At 26.5% G+C, this 27063-nt stretch overlaps 1 protein-coding gene across 1 annotated transcript; it reads left to right on the forward strand.

The window, feature by feature from the left end:
• Positions 1-5448: 5448 nt before the first annotated feature.
• On the forward strand, positions 5449-25394 carry LOC142321147 (forkhead box protein D3-A-like; the record flags this gene model as incomplete). Its single annotated transcript, XM_075359141.1, has 2 exons — positions 5449-6541; positions 25290-25394. A coding segment is annotated over one exon (1044 nt), but the record flags the coding sequence as incomplete, so codon positions are not given.
• Between the last annotated feature and the right edge of the window lie 1669 nt (positions 25395-27063).

The raw sequence follows: 27063 nt of genomic DNA on the forward strand, positions 1-27063 counted from the left end.
GCAGTTAACAAAAAGTCCAACTGTATAAGTATTTTAACCTTTGACATTAAAAATTTTATTTTTTTGACTTTCTTGTAATATTTTATCTCTTGGTTTTGAAATAAACCGAAGGATCTCGAGTCACACTTAATTTTCTGGTAAGGTGAATTTTCATCTTTCTATAATTTATTAAATTTATCAGCGGTACCCATGTTTCTGAAATTGAATTATTATTTATTGTAAATTTTTTTTTACAATCAGAGTTTAATAATTCTTAATAAATCAATACATTTAAATTAAAAAAAAAAGTTAAAAAAAGGGAGATGAAGTCGGATTTGAACCGACGTGCCTTTCCCTTGTAAGATCAAAATACATCATTAATTAAAATTTTATTTGGCTATAACTCTAAAAGCAATGAAAATAAGTACTGCTTATGTATCATTGAAAAGCTCTCAATGAGAGCTTATTACTGCATTTAACAAAAAGTCCAAAATCCAACTTTTTTGGGTACTTTTAGTCCATTTGATTGCTATCAAAAGGAAACGTTCACAACTAGATGTCACAATGGCCCTAAATCAAAAATTTCAACATCCTACGGCTAATCGTTTTTGGGTTATGCGAGATACATACGTACGTACGTACGTACAGACGTCACATAGAAACTAGTCAAAATGGATCAGGGATTGTCAAAATGGATATTTCCGTTGAAATCTGAAAATCGAAATCTTTCGCGATCATAATACTTCTTTTACTTCGTACAAGGAAGCAAAAAAGAAAAAAAATAGTTATAAAATTTTTATTAGCTTGCACATTCATGGAAATACCAACCACGATACGAGTTTAATTAAGAATCTCGTTATTTGAGTAAAGAAAAGAAAACTCTAAAAGAAAATTCATTTGTGTACTTTTCTTCTTAGAAACTCTAATCCTGTTCAGTTGTTATTTGTTATTATACGAGTAGATATAGTTTTATTCTTAATTTGTTAGTAATTAGTTTTTAGATTTTTTTAGAATTTTAAGATTAGATTACTAACTAGAACATATGAAAAGATAAATTTTTTGTTATACTATTGGCTTGAAAATTTAAAATAACTGAGTAATACGGATATACTCTCCAGGTTAAATACTTTCCAGGTTAAAATCTTACAGAAGTTAAAAATTAAATAAAAATATTATAGTATAGTAAGAATTTTTTATAAACATAATGGTATAAAGAAAAATCGTATAAAAACATACAATTTTAGTTAAAAATGTTATAATTTTTTTTGTGTGGGTTTCAAATAGTTGTGGTTCCTATAATATTTTAGTTGATCATTTCCACTAATATTTCTATCGAATCGATCTACGGGCAGAAACTCGAACCAGAATTCTACCGTTGTCATAGTGGTTTAACTGAAGTTAAGAACGGCCAGTTGGTTTAGTAGCTTTTAAATCATTTGGTCTTGAGAATTTTCCCGAATAAAATCTGGAATTTTTATTATCTACCGTTTCATCACCTTATGGTTTGTTAAAACATATATAGAGTGTAGATATATTGAAATTCTAAGCTTATATTTAATAAATACTGAAACTGACAAAAAACTACGTAAACGGCTTAATGGTTAATATTATTTATCAAATGTGTTAATTTTAAAATTAATTGTTCTGCTTGGACCAGACTGTTACCACTTTTTCTACGTACCGTCTGAAAGTTTTTAAATAATTATTTTCTTTGTGTCCATCTTAATCCGGGATTTTTTTTGCACGATACAGTAGCTTTGAAGCTTGTACGTGGGAACGTGAAAATATAATTTTCCACCGTATAAGAAACGCCATAACTGACCGGGATACGAATCCGCGCCCCTCGGATTAAAGACCCAGACACTACCATTCCGCCACGAAGATCAGGAAAATTATGACAAAATTAATCAGTTTAAATATATATTGTGTAAAAGTGCAGATATTTATAATAATCTGCTTAAAAAAATCTTTTGCTGTTACCTATCACAATAAATAATAACTGTAAAACATTCTTATAAGAACCAAAATGACAGATGTTGAGATGTAACAAATTATATACAATACCTATATGTTTTTTTAAACTTTTTTTTACAGTGTTAACTGATGATACCATTGTTTTCAATAAACAAGTATAATGCGTAATCTTCTTCGTAAAAAATAAGATAAAATATTCAGGGACGAACTAAAAATTAAAGTAACGAATAAAATTACAAAACAGTAATAACATCTTTTACTTCGCCATTGAGAAAATCCATCATATACGATCTAGATAATAGGTAAATGGTATTCTGGGAAAGATTTCTTACCCTAAAAGTTTTATATATCATTTTCCACTTCATACTACGGAAGATGAATTATTGATAATAAAAAAAATACAGAGAAATAAAAGAAAACTACAAATGGGGTTATAAAAATAATAATTAATAAATGTTACCGTTTATTTTGATTTTACAGGTAAAAAAAATATTATTTTTCATGAGTAATGTACAAAATTTGTTAGATACATCTGGAAATGTGAAAACAATTTAAAAATATTATTTTATACTCGTGAAACCCTTATAGCAGCTTCTGGTGTAGTCCATTGTATCATCAGTACGCATGTGGTTTTCATTCCTTTCATTTTATAATAAATATTTTATTTTGAATTATATTCTTTTTTATGTAATTATGATGGGGTAATTTTTATTTATTCTGCCATAGTGAAACGATTTTACCCGTAAAAACATAAAATTAATCAAAAATGTTTTAGATAAGACATTCAAACTTTTATGAAAATTAAATACAATTAATATTTGTTTTTTTTTTAACATTTATTAGTGATAATGAAACAAAATTGTTATATTAACTAGAATAGGTTCTGTGCTCCTTTACACATATTTTAAATACAACATAATCCTTATTTGGAACAGGGTCAAGATCAAATCACATATTTCAAAAAAAATTATTCAGTATTCGTGCTCAAACACTTTTATCTGTATTTATAACTTATATACGGGTATGTATTTGAAATCTACTTTTCACGCCATTCTTTTGTTTCATACCCCACTCGGAAACCATTTAAACCATTTCGTTTAAAGCCATTTTGTTTTCTTTCAACTGACAAATTTTCATATACATTTTCATTTGCGTGTAAGATTCTCTCTACATTGGATTGGTGATTGAGTTTGAAGATTGTTCGCTACATATTTTATTCATACTTGTTTTTTGTAAAGCATTTAATCGACTTTGGTTTGTTTCATGAGTATTTAAACTATAGTAAAAATCCATTTATTTTTTATTAAAAACTCAAGATTTCTTGAGAAATACAAAAACCTTATTAAAACTTATTTTATTATAAATCCTTGAATCTTGTACTCACGAGTTTATTCCATACGTGGAATGATTTATATAATAATGATAATTATTTTCAGCAGAACTCAGTAAACTTTCATTAATTATTTCTCATGCGTTTTTAACCAACTTTAACTTAATTATAAAATTTTAAATCTTTTGAAACGCATACAATTTTACTTTAAGGTTTTATTATTTTTTTTAAGAAGCTACTAATCAGTTAAAAGAAAAACTTACCGTTTTTTGAGTAAAAAAATGTTTTCCTCTTTTAATTCACTTTTATTTATGAAATGGAAAAAAAATTATATTTTGGAACCGAAATTTAAATTCTCACACCATTCATTGAAATTCATGACAAAAATTAATGTAGGATTTTTTTCAGTAAAAAAATATAACGTAAAAATGAAGTATATAATCTTTGAAATTTATGAAAATTCAGACTTTCAGGACGGTAAAAAATACAATTAGTTTTTAAATCATTAATGCATTAATGATTTATTATTAAAAATAGTGTTTTCGTTTGGCGTTAATTATGGGAAACTAGAAATTGGAAACGCGATAGTTACATAGATTTTTAATTTCCTTCCTTCGCTATACCATGATCTTGGAACCAATTTGTACAAATTAGTTTAATAGCAATGCCCTAAAGGAAATCTTAAAAAATATTAGTTTGAAAAAACAGCTTGATCGTATACGAATGTATTTAAATGAAGATGTGAGATCTGTCACAGTTAATAAATTTGTTTTACTTTAATTTTTAAAGACAAATATTATAGTAAAAAAATTGATTGTATTTCATTTTAAACTATTTTTTCTTCTAAATGGTCTTATGAGTTTGGCCTATTACTATTATTATTTGCAATTATAAGATTTATTAAAATTTTTCAGTTAATTGAAAATTAGTGTAAATTTAAAACGAATAAACTTGTTTAATTTTAATAGAATTTACGCATTTTGGTTTTGAAAGAACCGTTTGATAAAGGGAGTGAACAAACGTATAGGATTCTATAACAGAAATAAAAGCTAATAAATCCATTCCAAAAAATCATTTTGTTTAGAACAAAAGTTTTTAAATTATTTCGACTGTTTATTTTTGTAAACGCGCACGAATTACGTTTTTAATTTATTTTTTACGATGATATAAATGGAAAATAATAGAATTTCTTTATAAAATTTTACATTGTGGTAATGGATTAATTTTAATCTAATTAAATTACTTTTAAATCAATTCCGATGGAAATGTATTTAGCTATCTGCTTTTTGTGTATTAGATCTATTTGGGTCTTATAAATAAATATTGAATTTTAATTCGATTTATGATACGTTTTAGGTATTGAAGATACTAAATAAATAGGATTAAAGATCGTAATAGGATTAAAATGAATATAATTGTACCTACACCCAAGATCAGAGTAAAGCATGATAAGGGTAGAACGATTAAAGTATGGCTTATCTTATAAAATTAAAAATAATAGACTTATTTAAATAAAATAATAATCTGATATTTTGTTATTTCCTAGGTTTCGTGCTAATCGATTTCGATTTAGCTTTTAAAGTAATTACGCATTAAATAAGTATTTATTACAAAAATGTAAGTTGATCATAAATTTTCTAAAAAAATATTCTTTTAATAACAAAGTTTTCAATTACTTAAAAAATTTCAATCCAGTTTAGTGTATGAACAATTTTATGTAAGCTGCAGGTTTTAAGTACTGAAAGAAATTTTTTTATTGATTCTTTTTAATCGTAGAGTGATTATGTGATAAGCTGTAAAATTCAGGCAATTTAGGCAATGGTATAAAAAGGCTTTTTAATTTAAAAAAAATTCTTTAATAAAACTTGTTCTGAAAAAAAATCCAGTGAAGGGATTATATACTTATAATAAACAAGTTAAGTAATACGATGGAGAAGCGAGGATGTTAGCGACCGCGAGTGGGCAAAGTTAAAAGGAAGGAGATTTTCGTATGACAGAATTTACAGTGGAAATAAATAAACCGGCGATGACAAATAGATTTCAATTTATTTGAGAAGGGTTGCTCTACGTTCCTTGGTGGGGTGGCGAACGGTGATTGGTGGAAGGGAGGGTAGCGGGCGGTGCTATGGGAGGAGGAGCTCCGCCCCGAGTACGGTTCAGTCGCTCCCATGTGTTTGGCGATGCAGGACCACCACTGCTACGAGGCGTCGGGCCCGCTTGATCTGCGGCCCGCGCCGCTGCCTTCGCCCGAAGACGATGAGGATTCCGATATAAATGTGGATTCGGACGATCCGGATACGACGGCCGCACTTATGCGTTCACGTCCTGCGGGAATTTTCGATTTTCACCGTCATTTTACATCGTCCGTTCCTTTAGAAAATTCTCGGCCGGAAAGTTCTCCCAGTCCTCCGGCTTCACGAGACGAACACTGCACCGATAAGAAGTCGTCTTCTTTGGTAAAACCACCTTATTCTTATATCGCGCTTATTACGATGGCCATACTGCAGTCGCCGCACAAAAAATTAACTCTGAGTGGTATATGTGAGTTTATTATGTCACGTTTTCCATACTATCGTGAAAAGTTTCCCGCTTGGCAGAATTCCATCAGGCATAATTTGTCCTTGAACGACTGCTTCATTAAAATTCCTAGAGAACCTGGAAATCCCGGTAAGGGTAACTACTGGACTCTCGACCCGATGGCCGAAGACATGTTCGATAACGGAAGCTTTCTACGTCGCCGTAAGCGATACAAACGTCAACCTCCTGATTTCTTACTCCGCGATCCGCACGCCGCAGCAGCGATGGCTTCGTTTTTAAGTCCGGCCGATCATTACCATCCTTTACATCCTCCTGGACTACCGTACCCGTACTTATCACCGTTACCGCCCGCAGTGCCGCTGTTACCTCCTGCAGAGTTGGCCCGACTATCGCTCGGACTGAATCTTTTGACGGCCAGCACGCACGCATCTACTCTTCCTTGTAAACCGGTACCGGTACAGGCTTCTTCAGCGCCTCAGCAGACTACTACCCACAACAACCACCGTGCCGGTTTCAGCATAGATTCGCTTATCGGTAAGACCGCTTCGTCGACAAGACCTACCAAGCCTCCGGCGATGAAAACTTCCACGGAACTACCGTCGTCACCGGTCGCTGTTTCTCGGAGTTTGGACTCGGCGTTCACACCTCTCGCCGCGGCTTGGGCCAGATGAACCGAGGATACTCAGTATTATCAAACGTTACACTGTCTACTACCATCAGGTCAGTTGCTACGCCTTTTGCAACAAACATTCTAATATTCCATAAAATCGCATTTTACTAATCGTAAATTAATATTTTTTAAGGATAATACTGTATCATTATTAAAAATGTAAATATTTCATGTAAAATAACAATGTTTTTCCGTAACGGAAAAAAAATTCATAGTACTGTTTTTGTAGGTTTCCTTGAAACAGTTATCTAAAGTATTAATTTATAATCGTTCAATAATGTAAATATTACAGAAAAAAGTAGTTGGTGTATGATTACTGAGTATTCAAAAATTAATGTGTTGTAGACAATATAATATTTTAAGTTTAAATTCTTCCAGATTTTTTTTTGGAAAATATTTTCGTACCCGCGATAATATTTAGCACAAAATTTGGTATATACTTTTATGCTTTAATGAAATTCTAATGTTACAAATTATTTTGAAATATATATGATATTATTGATTGTGTAATGTAGATTACTCTTAGTTATTATTGCTTTTCATTTTTTTAAATTTAAAATATTTATTTCTTGGCGTATATACTTTTTATTACTAATTATTAATTTCATTCGTCGTTAGCGACATATGAAATTAAGTATTTTTAGTAATTTGCAAAAATATTATACTACAAAAAAAATTTGTAATAAAATCTTAGAATGATTTTTTTTTGAATTCATAATTTTTTAATAGCAAATTGATGATGAAAATTTAATTTATTGAAATATAAATACAAGAAAACTTGACTACCGTGCAAAATATCATACCCTTTTTATTAATATATCAAGGTTAAGTTATAGGTGAGATAATTTTATAATAAATTGTAAAAATAATGCAATATTATTAAAATTATATTACATTTTAATTTAAAAAAAATAATTTATTTATTGCTGTAGTATAAAGTTAATTATTAATAATTACATCATGATCCTTTTTAATCTATCTGTATTTAAAAAAAATATTTCACACAACAAAGTAACGTATACTTTAACAAATTAAATTTATCCTTTTTTTTATTATTAAACTGCTTGCAGAATTAACTGTGTTCAAATTTATGTTAGGCTATTTGAATTACATATATAAAAATACGTAAAGCGGTAATTTATAAATTACTTTCCTAACAGATTAAAAATATTGTATCCATTTTAAGTAAATTTTAATTTTTTTTTGTTTTAGAAAATCATTTGTAGTACTTTAAAATTGGGTAGTATTTAAGAAAAATATACCTTCAAAAAATCAAATATTTATTAGTGATTATATCTAATTTTTTGTTAAGTTCCAATCTTCCGTTTTCATTTGATAATTTACAGTAATATGAAATTTATTTTTTGACATTACATATGTGATCTAATTAATTAATTACTTAAAACAATGGACTATCAACTTTATTTTGAGTTTTAACTACACGTTTGTTTGACTTACTCAGTATTAGGCAGTTATTATAAAAAGCTTAGACAATATAATGAGGTGTATTGATATCATATTCGTATGAAATTTCATCAATTTTATCTTTATATTAATAAGAATATATAGTAAACTAATCAATGATTTTTCATGACAAAAATTAATTTCATGTTCTATTATTACAAATTATTCATAAGTCAGGAACTGTTTACTTTAGTTACGTATTGTGTTTATTATAATACTGTTAACAAACAGATTTGTTATTTATAACAATAATAATAATAATAATAATAATAAAAACTATTCCTGAATTAATTAGATTACCCATGTAAAATATACCTTAAATTTTGCTCATCAATTAGTTTCATATTACCAGTTCCACAAAATTCTTGTAAACAGTATTTTTCTAAACAAGCTAAATCCAAACAAAATTTTAATTTACCCTTTAAAGAAATATAATGTTTCCTTTAAGAAAAATCAATATTACATTTAATCTTTCAATCATATTTTTATGAAAATGTGTTTTATAATTAATAATTTATTTTTTAAACGAAGCTAACTTTTTTTAAAATTAATTTTATTTTTAATTTATGAGGGTCATAATAACGAGGGTGCATTAACTTAATGTTCTGTTCTTAATTTTTTGAACATAAAATTCTTAAGTTTTTTGTACCTCAGTTTACGAAAAACTTTGCTAACAATTTTTTTTTTAATTAAAGAAATTCACAAGCATGTTATGGATAAATTAGTTAATTAAAACTTTAGCAGAAATTTAAATTTAATCTTTAAAACTTATCTAAAATTCTACTTTCTCGAGTCTTTAAAACACAAATTTAACTTTAACCTTTTTTCAAAAGCATTTTTCATTTCTAGAGGCTCGAAATCAAAAAATCTTAATCTTAATTTGAGCTTAAAAGGAGAGAGTTTGTTCCTTTAATGAACATTTTTTTGTAATTCAGATTAATTCAAGCAGTTTTATTAATATCAATCAATCCAAAATACAAAATAATATTACATTAATGTTTCGACGTAGAATATTTTTCATGTTTATAACGGTATTTTGTCATAGTTTAATTCTTCGAACAATTTATAATTATAATTTGCCAAATCTTTTAAAATTTATCGGAATTTAGCAAGGACTCAAAATAAATATGTAATCTTGTAAAACATTTAATTATTAATAAATTTAATATCCTTCCAAAAAAATAAAAAACGTTGAGATTTCAGATACGTTTAACTTGTTATATATATGTTATACTACATCAGTCATCATGATTTCCGTACGACTATATTACCTTGCCTGTTTTGTTTTTGTTTTTGAAAATTAAACACAAATGAGGCATTTCACTGTACTCAAAAAAATATTTGTTTAATTTCAAAAGATTTTATGTGTAATTTTTTAATTGTGTTTAGATTTTTACAAAATAACGTTATTATTCTTGTTTTAGTAATTAATTGTATGTTTACAAAAAACATTTCTAAAAGAAATGAAAAGAATTGTAATAATCTATTATACTGTTTACTTTTTTTTTATCTACCTTTGAAATAAATTTCATTTATATATATATATTAATAGAAATATGAGTATATAAATATATAACTTTTTTTTTAATTTTCTTTCGTTTTAATCTGAAAAACAATTATAGAGTTATTGGTTTTACCACGAAAATACAGTCTAATCTCTGGTAGCCTAAGCGATAACGCCGCGAAATTACATATTTAAATATTTTTATAATTTAAACTTTTTTAATATTGTAATATTTTCAAAGTCGTTAATAAATAACTTTATTAGATGTACACAATTTGTTGTTTACAAAGAGGAAAGTTTTTTTCATTACGAAACTTTCTTTAGTTTAATTTCATGTTACAAAGAAAATAACTTAACGTTGAAATATATTGAATTTTGAAATAAATTATTAATTTTAGTGACTTAAATGGTGTCATATTATGCCGTAAAGATTAATGATTTAAAATATGAGTTAACTAGAAAATGAGTTAATGAGAAAAATAAAACATATCAAGTTATCATTTTTTTTGGTAATACAATGCTGAATAACAAAGCTTTTGCTCCAAGAAGGTTATTTTTTATTTATTTTGTATGTTATTAATAAATTTCTTTTTTTATTATTTTATGCTACGTAATAATGTTAATAATAATAGTAATAATAATAATAAAAAAAAGAAATAATAATAATTTTATTATTCTTTACTTCTTTAAAAGTTTAACAATTTTAGGCTGTAAGCTGTGTCACGTATCGTGATTGAGATTAAATGAAAAAATTGATTAGTTTAGTTGTATCTTTAATTATGTACATCGGAAGCATGATTTTTTAAGAAAAATGAGGTAGATAAAAAATACCTAGAATTGTATTCCAGTTCCAATATATAGGCTTGAATTTTTTAGCATAGAAATTAAGCCATAATTGTTGTATAGTTTTTCTCATAGTAATACAATAATTTTTACGTTTCTCATCAATTTGCTTTTAAAAAAAACTTTATTAGTATATATTTTTTGAAACATATATAACAACTTCTTAAATAATCGATATAAAAGAAGTTTACCTGTTTTATAAAATATATATAGTAAATAAGTTACATTTGCTGTGTTAAATATAATTTGATTTTTCGTTGGTTTATTGAGACATAATAAATAGATAATCTTACTATTCTACTAATTATTTTCATAATAGATTCTTTTATATAAAAAAAAATTGCTTAGTTCTGTCTCTGGTAAGTATTGTTTATTGATATCACTCGAAATTTTTAAACAAAATTATTGAATTTTACAACCCATTATGAATATATTATCAAATTATCAATATATCAGAATAAAAGTATTATCATTTTAATTTATATTAAAAGAGAATGAAATTATTGTAATAATTATTACATATTTTAAAATAATTATCAAAATTTACGTGGAAAACGTTAATTAACTGATAAATTAGATCGGTTTTCTGATGTATACGCGGTCTCATTCTGTAAATATTTATATTGTTAATATTATATAATGTAATTCTAGTTTTAGTTTGCGGACCATATTATATAAACTTACGTTGTACAAAGTATTTTGTTGTAATTAGGGTTAGTGCAAGTAGTTTTATTATTACTATTATTGTGTTATATTGTGACTGTTTTCAGCCAAAGATATGAATTATTAGTTGTAATAATTATTATAATTTAAAATAATCGAGTATATAATATTGTACACGTATTTTCTTACTCTTATAAGTAAATTGTACATTTCTATATCGTAAATGGATATTATATATAATACTAAAGCCCAAGTAAACTGACGGTAAATAAAATTAAACGTATTGAATTTAATGCAGTACGTGTAAGTTTCACCTTATCTGTAAATCGCCTTTGTTCCATAACCTATATTTTTTCATTACCTTTTAATAATAATTAAGGGTTAATTTTAAAAGTTGTAAAGATTTACTTTAATACTAGAAATATTTTGTTGTTTTCAAAACTGAAAATGATTAGTTCTTTGTTCGGTTTGTTACACTGAATAATTAGAAAGATATTTTAATATATCATAACTAATGAGAGAAACCCCGTTTTTTGCGATTACTTTCAGTTTAGATGGGCTTTAGTTTAAAATTTATAATTAGTATTTTATTATACGACTAGCATACTCGTACCATGATACTATGTAAGAGCATTAATAATATTTTTTTTGATTTTTATTTGCATTTGCTTATAAAAAACTTAATTTTAAATTCGTTTGTCATCTCTTCAGATTTATTTATAATTATTTTATTTTATAATTATGATATTATTAGATAACAAAATTATTTATTTTTTTAAAAAATATATTTGATTTTCAGATAAATAACAATTATTACAAAAAAAAAAATTGTTTCAGGCTATAGAAGTTTCAGGCCTATAATAATATTATGGTTTATATTAGATAGGTAAAGTTCATATTTAAAATAAATTTAACATTTTTGAACTCTTCAGATTCGAAGAAAGTTTTATGTCAAATTATAAGTAAAATATAATTGAAATATTCTTCAATTACTGTTTAATTTTTTGGTGATTATTAAATTTAATAAAAATTAGATCAGTCAATACATGTAATATTATAGCTCAGATAGCGGAAAAACGTATTTGAGTTTGAGTTGTCAGTATCACTGTGTAGTTACAATGAAGGTTGTTACGCTGTTAAGGTATTGGCTCGTTTAAAAAAAAACCGTATTAAAAAGTAATTTTAGATAAAAAATAAGTCTGTTATTTATTAATAATTCATTTAAGCAATAAAAATTTTATTGTTTATATTTTTATAAAAAAAAAAAATTGAAAAACTCAATCTTTTCACTGGTACGATTTGCCAGATTTTTAAATTCATTGAAACTTCTATTCAATTACTAAAAAAAAAACAAAAAAACAAAAATAACATGTAATAGTTAAAATATCTTCATAAAATTACATGCTACTCTATCTGTAATTTCGAAAATGTAGAATATTTAAAAAACGAATCTTTCTTTCCCTTTTTTAATGTCTATTTTAACTATATTTTCTTAATAAACAGTTATAACGATGTAATTTTAAAATGTATTCATTGATTGATAGTTGAAAGAAAAAAGAAAATTTATTAAAAAATAACTTATTTAAAAAAATTCAGTCAACTGTAACAAAAAACAATGTATTATCGTGTTAGATAAAATCAGTACCTAATGATAAAAATTCTTGTAAATAGGTATTAGTGATCTGCTGCTGTAATACCTACCTGATTTTCTATTACGGCAAATGTATTTCTATTTTTTACCCGTAACTACATTTTTTAATCTTTCGTGTAAAACTATTATTACTATAAATATAAATCGTTAAGCGAAAAGTTTTAAAGTCGTAATAAAATTGGTATTACTAAACGACATTTTATGAAACTTAGTTAACGAAGTTCAAGATGAAGTCAATTATCTATGTTAAAACACATATTACAAAGTTGCTGTACCAAACAAATGAAGGTTGGAGATTGAATATAACTTGAAAAAAGAGAAAAAATAAGGCATTTATTTATTTTTTTTTTATCTATACAAAACATTTCTTTTTGTAAAATTTGATTTCTTAAAAAACTACCGCAGAAAATAATGGTCTTTATTTAGTATATAATATTACAATTTCATTTACAATTTTACAATTTCATTTTTACGAATTTCTGAGTTTAAACTAAGGTGTTTTCTTTCATTTCATGTAGTAGGGGGCTCTTGATTTTCATCAATGGTTAGGATAAAGATGAAAAGTGAAAAATCTAAATGAGAAAATGAGAAGAAATTCCTTTATCAGAATATTATATTTAGAATTGAAAAAAAAAATTCATTAAGTATTTAAATTTCACATAAATAAGGGATCAAATTATAGTAAAATAAAAAATTAATTAAAACGGTATATAATTTTCATTTAATATAAAATCCCCAACATACCCTGGTACATAATTAATAGCCTTATATAAGTTGCGAACCGTACGGTAAGAAATTTCTCTGGTCAGCCTACGGTATCAAAATCGTTTGGATCGGCACCCGAGTTATTTGGCGGTCAATTTATTAGGTAACACGATCACTAATTTTTCAAGATTGCTGAGGAACAATATTCTTGGTTTGCCTTATCGTTTCAATTAGGTAACTTTATGGTCTTGCCGTACGGAGTGCTCTTCTATTTCTGTATAAGTCACAAGCAGCTGGGTATGTGGCAACTTAATGTTAGTTCAAATACATTATGTTTACTTATTGTTCAATTATCTTGCTGAACAGATTGTAAAGTTGCGTTGTTACAAAAAAATAATAAATAAATAAATAAAATTTAATATAATTTAACTGTTTACATTTTGAGAAGTGATAAATATATTTTTTAAACATAAAATCACCCGTTAGTGTATTTTATGAACCCAGTTATTCATTCAATTTATTATCGTAATAAATTATCAGTATTTAACCAACTGTTGACCGAAAATAATGAAATTTGACGCAATCAAGAATAGATAAACTCTGTTAACAATAAATCAGGAAATTATTAGAATTAACACGTAATACATAAGTTTTATGATTTCAAAGAATTTTCTGCAGTTTTTGCTACTGAAATTATACAATTTTTTAATTTATATTAGATTTTTTCTCTTTTTAATCACTGCTTGTGATTATGATTCAGTGATTGTGAAATTGTTCCTTTTATAATTTAATGAATTTATCTTCATTTATTTATACTGTGAATTTTTTCTGAAAAAAATAAACCTCTCGATAAAAATTTATTACTGATTATGAATTCTTTGAAAGTTCCATCTTGATCAGAGATGCCTTTTATTTTATTTCTTAATTATAAAACTTGGATGATAAAAATAATTCTTAAAATATGATTATAGTAGTATTAGGCTAAAAACTAAAATCAAAAATTTCATGGTTAAGGGAAAGAGATGATCAACTGGATTACGGATTACTAATTAAACTTATACTGTTGCTTTAATTGTGGTTCTTTCGTAAACTGTATCAGGTTAAAGATTAAAATACAACTGTCTGATTTATACAGAATTATTAGAACTCACAAAAGTAACGGAAAAACTAGATACATTCATTTGTTACGTTCTAAATATTTCTATTGCGGTATGTTAAGAAGTAGTATTTGGCTAACGGGTCCAAAGATACGTCGCAATGTGATTATTTTGATTTTATATTATAAAATATAATATGAGGCGGATTATACAGTCTAAAAACGTGTGGTAATAATTTAATGCGAGAAAGATTTTTATTTTTATCAAAGCATTTCTTAAAAATTTAACCATTGTTCATTACTTTTTTCCTCTTAAAATATTACAATCATTAAAGACTTCAATTATCATTTTTATTTATTTTAAAATGATCCATGTAATATATTACCAAAATACTTTAATTTTGGATAAAAAATGAAAAAAAAGACACTTTATTTTATTTATGATTAATACAACATCTTATATACATGGGTGTTTGTTGTTATATCTTTACTACTAAAAATTAGAATTGATAATTTTACCGCCAAAGTTTTTTATTGATATTTTATTCAATTACGTATTTTAAATGTTAGTTTTCCAAGTGTAAACATAAAATAAATATTTCATAACTGATCGATAAGTAATACTTAACAATAACGTTTCATCAGTCATCAATTAACTAGCATCCTGTCGCGGTTTCGCCTGCTCTATATGGAAACTTGCGTTTCCCATCCCGATCGATTTTTTTATTTTATGTTTTTTTGTCAAGTAACCGGGGAGGCAGGTGCAGCCAGTCGCGTCGCACATACAGTAACAGTGGCAGTGGCTGTTTTGTTGAGCCGCCGCGCCGTACAACGTCGTACTCCCTTAAAAAATCGTAATTCAAAATACCGGAAAATGGTTTTTTAGATATTTATTTGAAGAGTACATGCAAGCCCAAATCTAATGAATATCTTGTTTAGTATAGTCGGAAGTGGGGAAAATTTGCAATCGTTTTTCAAAATTATTTTACTTTTTCAAAAGTCGAATTTCAGAAAATCTAGAAATCGGTTTTTAGATATTCTCATGAAAATTACACACACAAAAAAATCAAGTTGATATCTTCGTTTGTTACCGAGAAATTGAAAATTTGTTACATTTCATTGTTACTCTATTTTAATCCTCTAAATTCGAAATTTCAAAAAAATTATTTCTTAGTGTGCAATTACACCATAAGCAGAACGTGTATACAAATCATCTTCAGTAGGTTTTGCTGGATTTTCATTATTGATGACTCTGAGATGTTATTTTTTATTTATAGATTTTTATACATATAGATTTAGATAATGTATTCTCTACCTAAAAATCTGTATTAAGTCTTGATCTTTAAAGATTTAAACAAAAACTGTACTAAGCAACTAATCTTTTTTAATTAAAAATAACTGGTAATTAAGTTACACACAGAAATAAAATAAAAATGTTTGAGCCATTGCTTTTGCAAGAATATAAAAAAAATTTATGATTTTTTTAAATCCAGCTTTGTGAAAATTTCATTGAAGATCACATGCTCAATTAGTTGTATTTTCATTTTTTTTCCTTTATTTTTAACGGTAAATTTGATTTAGATCTTCTTAAGTTGTATCTTTTCATTGATAAATGAACTTCTCTTCTTTTGCCTGCACAGTTTTTGATGATTTTGTTTTTCACTAATTGTATTTTATTCTGTAAATACGCCTTCTTAACCATTATTTACAATCATTCTATGCTTACCATTTGCCAGTTTAATTTTTAAAATTCTTACTATTTTCGGTTTAGAGAAATTATTCTTTTAAGAAAATAAATTTTTTCCACTTGTATAAGCTTGTCCAGAAATTTTATTATTACATCGTCTGCACTTGAGTTCTATATTACAAAATAAACGTACAAATTGATTATCATAAAGAAAACATTAACGATTAATTATGAAAATCAAACTAATTTTTCTTAAATTATTAAAGAAAAATAACAATTAAAGCTGAACATTTAAATTCACTTAATAAGAAAATTATTAAATAATTCACAAATTGAATTAATCTACCGGTGGATTGTAGCAAGTCGATAATCCATTTTTTAATAAATTAAATCAAAAAATTAATCAATTTATTTTTTACTTTATTAATCCAAGAAAATGAAAAGATATTTGTATCCCGTGTAATTCCAGAACAATAATTTAGAAAAATGTTAGAATAACTGTTTGATTTATAGTTAGAATTAGAATTAAATTGTATAAAGTTACTTTTTTTATCCACTGGGTTGGTCTAGTGGTGAACGGGTCTTCGCAAATCAGCTGATTTCAAAGGCGAGAGTTCCAACGTTCAAATCCTAGTAAAAACAGTTAGTTACTTTTATACAGATGTGAATACTAGATCGTGGATACCGTTGTTCTTTGGTGGTTGGGTTTCAATTATAATCACACATCTCAGAAATGGTCGACCTGAGATTTTACAAGACTGCAGTTAACTTAATACACTCATACATATCCTCATTCATCCTGACGGTGATTCCTGGAGGCTAAACAGGAAAAAACTTTATTAAAATAAATAAAATAGTTAATCAAATTATAGTAGTTAAAATTCAATTATTGATGTGTACCGTTTAACTATTTTATTAAGATGAAATTATTTTCTTTTCATTTAATTGCATGACGTTACCAACGTAAATAAATAAATACAAATGTATTAAATATTAGGTGTGATTAATCTAATACATATTCAACACGCTTCCTTAAATTTGTATTTTCCTTTATTTTCTTTCAAAAATCCAATTTTACATCAATAACTTTTTATCTTTTGAGTTTTCAACCGGTTTAAAAATCCTATTCTTATTTACGTTTTCTATTCTTTTCTCTATAAATAGATTTTTTTTTAATTTTCAGCTTTACTTCTTAGCATTACTATTACTATTTGGTTTAGTTACATCGCAACATTTATAAAATTAGTTATAAAATCATCATTTACCTTACCTACTGATTAGCTTTCTTACTCTCACTGACAATCTAGATTTTATTTCATTATTTTCATTATTAGTTTTATTTTCTTCCGACTCAATACGTGAGTCAGATTTTTTACATTGGTTCGATTCATTTTTATTATTATCAATTATATTGTGTTTATTAAAACCAAAACGTGTTATATTCTTTTCTGTTACTTTAACAAGTCTTGCATTTATTATTTTGTTGTTTACTAGAATTCGGTAGCCTAATTCTGTTTATCCTAATAATATTCCTAATATAGCTTCGCTTTATTATCCCGTTTGGATTTTCTTAATCGATTTGATATTCTCACAAAAACTCGATTGCCATACAATTTTAAAACTTGGCGCTAGTTTTTCACCAAAAATTATCTCTTAAGTTGTTTTATATTCAAAACGTCTTAGCTAGAGTTCTATTTTCCAAGTAAGCTGCTGTTTTAATTACTTCTGGGCAATAAATATTAAATTTTACTTCGGCCAACAAACATCTAGACATATCCATATTGTTTCTGTTGTATATTTCCGCTACACCATATAACTCATGATTATAAGGTGGGTGTATACTCTTCTTTCTAACAAACGTATACATTTGCATTCAAATATTCTTTACCATTATTATATATTACTTTTTATTTATCCCTTTACCAAAGTTTTTACTACATTGACGTAATCTATGAAGCAATTACAAACTTCAGAATTAGATTTAATATCTTAAAATAATTAACATTAATAATATTAATTATATAATGTTTATTTAATATATAATTTAATATTTGTCTTAATTAATTATTTAAATTTTGCTAGTTTATATAATCATCTATGAATTTAAAATAAATATTTTTCACTATAATTGTCTACTGTTGCATGATATCCATTTAGATCAGTATGAATCATTTATAAACTTTTTTTGGCTCGTTTTTTCTTATTTTCAAAAGGTATGTTAGGGATTTTATTTTTTTTTACATATTGCGCATTTCATGTATCCTGATTCTATTTTGGTACACCGATTAATAATTTATTTTCGCAAAAACTATTTAAATAAATACATTTTTATGTCTTAACCTACAATGCCATTTATCTTTTAAAGACATTTTACTTTTACCTTCATTATTTATTAAACTTACATCCATTCTTTAATTCTGCTCATAAATAACATAAATCGTCATAGATATAAATTAGCTTTCTTTATAACAATAGCTATTAATTTCCTATTTTCGTAATAAATTTTAGAAACATTGCCACGCGATACTATTTTAATTTTTTAAAAAATAGGGTCACGTCACTATTATTCCATAACATTTAAATGCTACTTTTATTTTGCCTATTTTCGTGGCAGTTAACATACAACCTTCTCCTAATTTTTCCCGAACTATGTATTCATCAAAATTTTTATAATTTTCTACGCTGAATTAAGTTCACCGATATATTCCAGAAGTTTATTCGAATTGGGACTTTAGATATAGTTCGTAGCTTTAATATAGCTACTTTCCAAAAAAAAAAAAATATTTCGCAACATTTTTTTCTCTTGTAGAAACGTCTTTACAATTTTTAGTAAAAAAATTTGAGAATTCTTTTTTCTAATTTAAGTACACATTCCCATCGATAAACGGTATCACAGCATCATCTATTCTCATGTACGCCAGACATGAAAAAAGATAAAGCTCTTGCTTAGCTTTTAATAATCGAAAAATAGGACTTTTCTTCTTTTACAAGTTTGTTTTACAACTTTTCAATAGCCATTTAATATTTATCTTGACAATTTTTATTTAAACAACCATGTTCTGCTACCGTATTAAAATAACCGTTAGAATTAGATTATGTAAACTTACCGTATTAAAATAACCACAAACATTAAAATAGTAATCAAATTAAAATTCAGTTATTGATGTGTTGAAATGTATCTACTATTTTATTAAGACTAAAATTTTTTCTCATCTGTTGCATGGCATTACCAACATAAATAAATGCAAATTAATTAAATATTAGGTATGATTAATTTATTACATACGTATTCAACATAAAGATCGATTTACAAAACATCGATCAGTGTGAATGTGATTTTTGGCGTAATTGAATTTTTTTGCTTAGTTTTAACTGCTAACTTGTTAAAATTTGGGTCTTACGTAGTAAACAAATATTAGCGTGATTAAATTAACTCAATATTTATGATTTAATCTCATTTTATTTCAATTTGACACCTTGAAAGAAAAATAAATTAAAATACGTATTACCGAGATAATATTAAATAATAGTTAACAAATACATGGTTTATTAATTTGTTTTTTTTAATGAAAATGTAAACGAAGAATAATCTAAAAAATTAAGGTATAAATATAGAAGTATAGATGTAAGTCTATTATGATTTTATATATATATATATATTGATTAAATTCCATTTATTTGTTCAATTATTAAATTTGCTATTTAACTTTTACATAGGAAAATCTTTTAAGATTTATTCATGTTTATAATGTTTCAGTTTCAATTACTTATTAGTTTGGACATAAAATAAATTCATATTTAAATATCTAATATTTAAATCGACCTCATACTAATATTATTAAGATAATTTATTAGTTTTACAAAAGGTCTAAACTTAATAATAATAATAAAAATTAAAAAAACACTAAAAATATTTCTGAAAGTCAAAATCAAATTTTTTTAATTTGGTAATAATTCAATTTAATGTTTTTATTCGAGTCCTAAATGAAATATAATCCTAAATATAGTGCGCAATTCCAGTTAATGTTGAACAGCCAATGACTAATCGGGATTACAGTAGGGAGGCGAATTTACTCATGCGCTGTAGGTGTATCAAATTCATTACTGCGCATCAGATAAAAAGTTTATTTTACTAAAATGTAACTTCGTATATTTATGAACATTCTATAAGCTCTTAAATATGACTTTTATTAATATTAGAAATTTTAAAGTGTAAATAGACATTTTACATTTTAAAAACTCACTATTCAAGAACATTAATTTTATAAAAGGCTTAAAATATATAAATGTGTTTATAACTATTATCATAATATGTCTGTTACTATGCTTTTTATGTAAAAAAAAGACAACATATTTTTGCAATTACGTAATCACTAGAGGGTACAAGTTTTAAACACTATTAACGTCAAAAACTTCTTTCTGAAAATTATTTCATAAATTCATGAGTCTTTAGATCTATAGTCGCTAATTTGAAAAAAAGGTACGAGTATTGTTTCTATAAGGTATTTGAATTTATACAGTCTCGTTCTTACGTATTAAGTTCTTTACTATGATAGTAAAGGTGTTCGTTACACAGCTAATCCCTATTGTGAATATATTGAAGATTATCACTTGTAAGACTGCGTCTTATCCCTTATCTTGATAGGCTTAAATTTATAAGAGTATATTTGGCTTAATGAAAAAAGGCAATGGGAAACCACTTTACGTCTCATTTTTTTTTTTTTGAGAAAAGTTATGCACTTTTAAGGAGTTAATTGTGTAGAATATCTTTATCCATCCGTTTAAGGAACATAATATAGAGTTAATATATTATTAAAAATATATATATATATATATTTCTTATAAAAAGATAACTATGAAAATTAATTATTGGAGTTTTTTTTTCATTTATATATCATTTTTTTTTTTTTTTTAATTTGTCTGTATAACAAAGTCAAAGTGTAATTATTTTTTCAAGTGGAAAAACAATTGTTTCGTCCTGTAAATTTGCAACAAACGTTTACAAGATATTATTGATTAATTGATTACCATTTTTATTTTTTAGTTTTGTGTTCCTTTTATTTTATAAATATATTTTTCATTAGTTATACAAAAGTTCAAATTGTGAATTTAGTTCCTAAACGCTAGTCTTTGAATAATAATATTTATTACTTACATAAAATTAGATTAGGTTACATTTTACAATTTTTTTTTTTTTAAATTGATTCATGTGTTCGAAAATTAAAAAATCAGGTACACTACTTAAATAATTTAATTATATTTTATGTTTTTTAATTATTTTTCAAGATGTAATAATTATAGTAAAAAAATGTTCAATTTGATGAATAAAAGTTCCTTTTTTGTAGATGTAATCACTTTTAAGTTCTTTTTTCAAAACGAAGTGGGTTATGCTAATTACTCAGATAAAAATTTACGTTTCAAATGGTTTACTTATGACTTAACTTTGATATAATGTATAATTATTATATTTTGGTTAATAAAACACCACTAAGTTGAATAATCCATTACAATAATATGTCCTGAATACTGAAATTATTATTTTTTTAATAGGTCCTGGTAATGTAATAACAATAATAACGTTAACTATGTAAAAAAAAATTATTTTATTTTCTAGTCGTCATTATTATTCTTTTATAAGGATATTTATTTGAAAAATTTTAATTTTTTTTTTTAAATTACAATTTCCTGTTTTCCAAAATTACATTTATCCTAAAAATTTATAATTTATGAATTTATTTATTGCTTACAAATTTTCTACTAAAAAAATAATTCTTTTTAAATACTTTTTTATCTCATCCTTTTTTTCAGTTTTATGATTCTAGTGCATTTAACTAGTGTAAATGATGTTTTTGTATAAAGCGCAATGATTTATATATGTATGTAATGTATATAATAGACTAATTATTAATAATTATTATTATTAAACGGTTGGTATGTAATAAAATGTATTTGTATGTAAGTTATGTACGTATGTATGTATGTATGTATGTATGTATGTATGTATTGTATTATGTATTATAATAAATAATTAATTGTAATTATGTAATAAACTAGCTCAAGAAGAAATGTACCAAATTATTAATTATTATGTATAGATACATGTGATAAATAAATATATATATATATATATGACTGATTATATAATTACGTCTATTTTGTTGTATTTAATTATATCTTCCTTTTATGGTTTAAATGGCGAAAGAAATATATTTTATATATTTCGGCTTCTGTAATTATCGATTAAAAATTAGTATTTTTTATCTCATTTTAATAATATTAAACTGAGGATAGATGCGAGATATTTTTGATAATCTTGTATGTATGTTTTATGTGACTTTACAACACCAAATGACCACATAGATTTTCAAGAATGCGATTATCTTACGTAGTAAGTGATACTGGGTATATGTTAATAGTACGGGGATGCCACAGATATATATATATATCTGTAGCATATATATATATATATATATATATATATATCTGTCGCTTCGCCTTTTGTATGGTTACTTGCGTTTCCCGTTGCGTTCAAATTTTTTTTATTTTATGTATTTTAATTAACTAACCCAAGGGGTTGCAGCCAGTCGTGTCGCTCATACAGTAAGAGTCGCAGGAACTGTGTTGGTTGAGCCGCCGCGCTGTACACCGTCCCATCCCTTAAAAAATTGAAATTAAAAAAACCCGAATATAGTTTTTAAGATCTATTTGAAGAATATTTGAAAGCTCAGATCGAGTGAATATCATTTTTAATGTTGTAGGAAATGGGAAAATGTGCAATCAATGTTCAAAATCTTTTTACCTCTCTTCACTTCATTTAATGTCGAATTTCGTGAATAGATTTTTTAGATATTCACAAGAAGATATACACATAAAAAATAAAGCTGATATCTTCTTTTGATACCGAGAAATAGCTGGGTTTCAAACATAATTCAAATATCCATTTTAATCCTTTAGATTCGAAATTTCAAAGAATCCTTTCTTAGTCTGCTTTTACACTGTAAAAACGTGTATACAAATGTTCAAAAATTTATCTTTAATAGGTTTTGCTGAGCGTTAATTATTAATGACTCACAACATTTTAATTTTTACATACATCAAATGTATAATATATACACGTTCTGACTCCATAGGGGAAGACACCTTTCATGTGACGGTTTCGGTAGCCATGCCACTCCCTCCTACCTCCGTACCTAGCCATTATGGGTTTTACCGGAGTTCATCTTCAGTATTTCGGCAATGACATCTTTCAGTCAAGCCTAAGCCAGAATGCTATCGATGTGAATGCCACTAGCGACATTCCCACCGGTGTACTAGTAACATAAACTCCAAACAGAACACATCCCATCTGGCCTGCCACAGGGTGACATCATGCTGTTCTATCTCCTTTATTTTCTCCGAAGTCGGTTCTCCTGACTTCTTTGCAACATAACGCGGTTGCCTCTCAGACGCAATCAAGTCCATCGGTTTCACGCCTGCGATCACCAACATCGCCTCCCGTGAAATTCTACGGTAACCACCGTTACTGTTAGCAATATAAGGCGTTGAGCCCGTAACAGAATATCCCGATAGCTTTTAAATTTTAGCCTACTCTCCCAGGCGCCGCGTATAGCATAAATTGCTTCGCAGACGCCCTTATACAAGATACTCATAGTCTTAAATTTAAGACCCCGATCAGAATTGACCACACGTCAAATTCCGAAGAAGGTATTACAGGCCTTCCCCGCGACGTATACAGTAGTGATTCACGAAGAACATAACAAACTTTCAGTACAAAAGATATTAAATCTGTTATAAAAAAATTTTATTCAATTGTAGAGCTTATAGCCTGTATCAAGAGGTTGTTACTATAGGTTTTACGTACGAAGGTAGTGTTTACGCGTACATGCTTATTTTATTCAATCTACCTCAAAATCTCTCTTTTTTTCATAAATTTGGATAGTATATTATAGTTACAAAAAAAGTGGCTTAATTAAAAATAAACAAAAGTGTAATAAAAGGAACAAAAATGTTAACAAAAAGATAAAAATGTATGAATATCATTACAGGAGAATTATGTGAGAACAAAAGAGAGTTCAAACATCCTGCTTTTGAGTGTTGCCGACTGTTAGAATGATGTAAATGCTACCTCTATCTTCTTTTTAACAAGTTGTAAGTACTGTAGGCTACTGATAAAATAAGCATAAAGATACGTTAATTAAATTTCAAATTACGTAAAAATGTTATCAAATAAAATAGAAAGGATTACTACTAGATATCCTGTCATTAAGACATCTTACATGACAGATATAAAACAATAAATGTGTTTACTCTTTGAAAATACAAACTAGTTACAGATTCCAACTAAAGCCGTTCATAGTTAATTATAATTAAAAATGAATCTATTCGGTAAGTTTCGTTTCATATTTAAATCAATAAAATTCTGATATATCATTAACATGATAATGTTTACTGCAAAGTCGTGATTATCTCGATCTAAAAATCCTTATTTTTATTAGATGATTATTTTAAACTACGAACTTTAGAATTTAATTACTAATTTAAACTTAAATTAATCTAGATTTTAACTACACTTATTTAATTTAAAATTTAAATAATTTTACCGCTTTTGTTATGTATTTCGTAATAAAATTGTATTGAAAACGTATTTATATTACAAATAAGTGCAATAGTTTCGATTTTATTTTGTGGATTAAAATTGAGGCCAGAATTACAAATAAATTTTTTCAATAGCTTTTTTTAATAATATAAACTTTAAAAAACATAGTTTTTTATTCCCAATGTGTACGTTGACATTTGTTCCAGTTCTGAACATTAAACAACTCTTTGGCCCAATGAGACGAGGACCATATGTATGATGTGAAAATGAGGTGTACGTCTTGTATAGGCCCAGGACCATATCTGAGATGTAGGGTTAATTGAACCCCAACCGCCAAAGTACACCGCTATCAACTGTCTAGTATTCAAATCCGTATAAAAGTAACTTACCTTTACTAGGATTTGAACCTCAAATCCTTTGAAACAGCTGATTTGCGATGAGTTTTAACGCTAGACCGACCCGGTAGGTTCATAATGATTATAATTCGAGAATATTGTAATTCAAAAATTAGTTAAAATATTATTTTATTTTCTGTAGTTTTAAAATAACATAAAAATCGTTCACTTGATTATTTTATTTTTTAATCTAGAAAACCATACACGTTATGAAAACGACATATAGAATTATCAAAGCTTTTGAGAGCTAATGGAAATGACGTAATGAAATGCAGTGCTGTAAAAGTGTTAGTTAAGGTAAGTTATACTTTACAATTTTTTCTTATTTTAGATTTATTTTACTTTATCTTTAAAAAAATGTAATTTTTTAAATAATAATATATTCAAAAAAAGAAGAAAGCAATTCCAGACAACCCGAAATTTTTTCAAAAATATTTTACGGAGTAATACGATTGAGTGTTTTGTTTATATATATATATATATATATATATATATATAACAAATCTATCTAAATAAACTAATCTAAATCTGTGTATATATATATATATATACACAGAGCGTTTGGAAAGTTGCTGTACACTGGAATTATGGACGTGTAATGACGAATTTTTCTTAATTATTATTGTTTTGTACTTTTATTTAATTATTTTATAGAAACGGATATTACAATAAATGGGATAGTTTATGAAAGGTGTTGAAAATGACTTCTTTCAACGTTAATACAACACTACACACGTTTCAATTTTGTTTTCAAAAACTTTAACCAGATGGTGTACTGGAATGTCTGGTACGTGTGCCATTATTGCGGTTTTTATTTCGTCTATTGCGAGTGGTGTGTTGCAATACACTGCTTGTTTCAGTGTCCCCCATAGAAAGTAATTTGGTGGAGTTAAATTGAGCGATCGTGCAGGCCACAAACCCGTCGAAATGATTCGTTCACCAAAGATATTTCGTAAAAAATTCATTGACCTGTTGGCTGTATAAGCTGTGTCACCATCTTGTTGGACCAATCGTGATTGATTTCAACTTTTGTTAATTGACTAATGAATTTTGTTAAAACGGCACATAACTACCACTATTAACTGTATTTTCAAAAATGATTGGACCTACAATGCGCGTTCTACTCACACCAACATTTTCGCTTCGTATAAAGATTGTTCGTGTAATTCATGGGGGTTAGTTGTCGTTCACAGTCCTGTATTTTGTGAATTAATATACCCACCCAGATGAAACCACTCTTCATCTGTCAAAACCGTAATGTCGAGGATACTTACGGAACTTTGGTCAGTAAAATATTTAAACCATTGACAATAATTTAGTTTTTTGACATGTTATGCAGGTTTCAGTTCTTGAACACACATTACTTTGTAAGGAAAAGTTTCGGTCCTTTGCGTACAGCTTTATATGCGGTATCAATTCCAATATTTTGCTGCTGCGTTAACTTACGCATTGACTTGGTGAACTTTCGGCCATAGCATCCGAAATATCAAGTAGCTTCTGTTAGTTTAGTTTAGGTGGTCTTCCGCTTCGATCAGCGTTTTCAATAGAGCCTGCTGCTCGAAATTCTTTGATAAGAATTCAAATTGTATTGCGGCGAGGAGCAGGAGTATTTGGAAACTTTCCAGAAAACTTGTGTTTCATTAAATCGGTATAGTTGTCACATTCACGAAAGAAGTATTCAACAAGAAAAATGCATTCTTCTACCTAAAGAATCATTACGTTTCTCACAATTATTGATTTCGAAACGGAAACGAAGCACGATTAAACACAACTCAAAGTGACGTCTTGGTTTATTACTCAGCGACTCCCAAAGAATGCACCATAACTCTAATGCATACTGCATAACTACTTTCCATTTTTATCATTATAATAATTTTCATATAATATATATATATATATATATATATATTATATATATATATATATATATATACATATGTAAAACACACAAACGTACGTCCACACTTA

Source organism: Lycorma delicatula, chromosome 3 (genome assembly GCF_047948215.1).
Source record: "Lycorma delicatula isolate Av1 chromosome 3, ASM4794821v1, whole genome shotgun sequence".
NCBI lineage: Eukaryota > Metazoa > Arthropoda > Insecta > Hemiptera > Fulgoridae > Lycorma > Lycorma delicatula.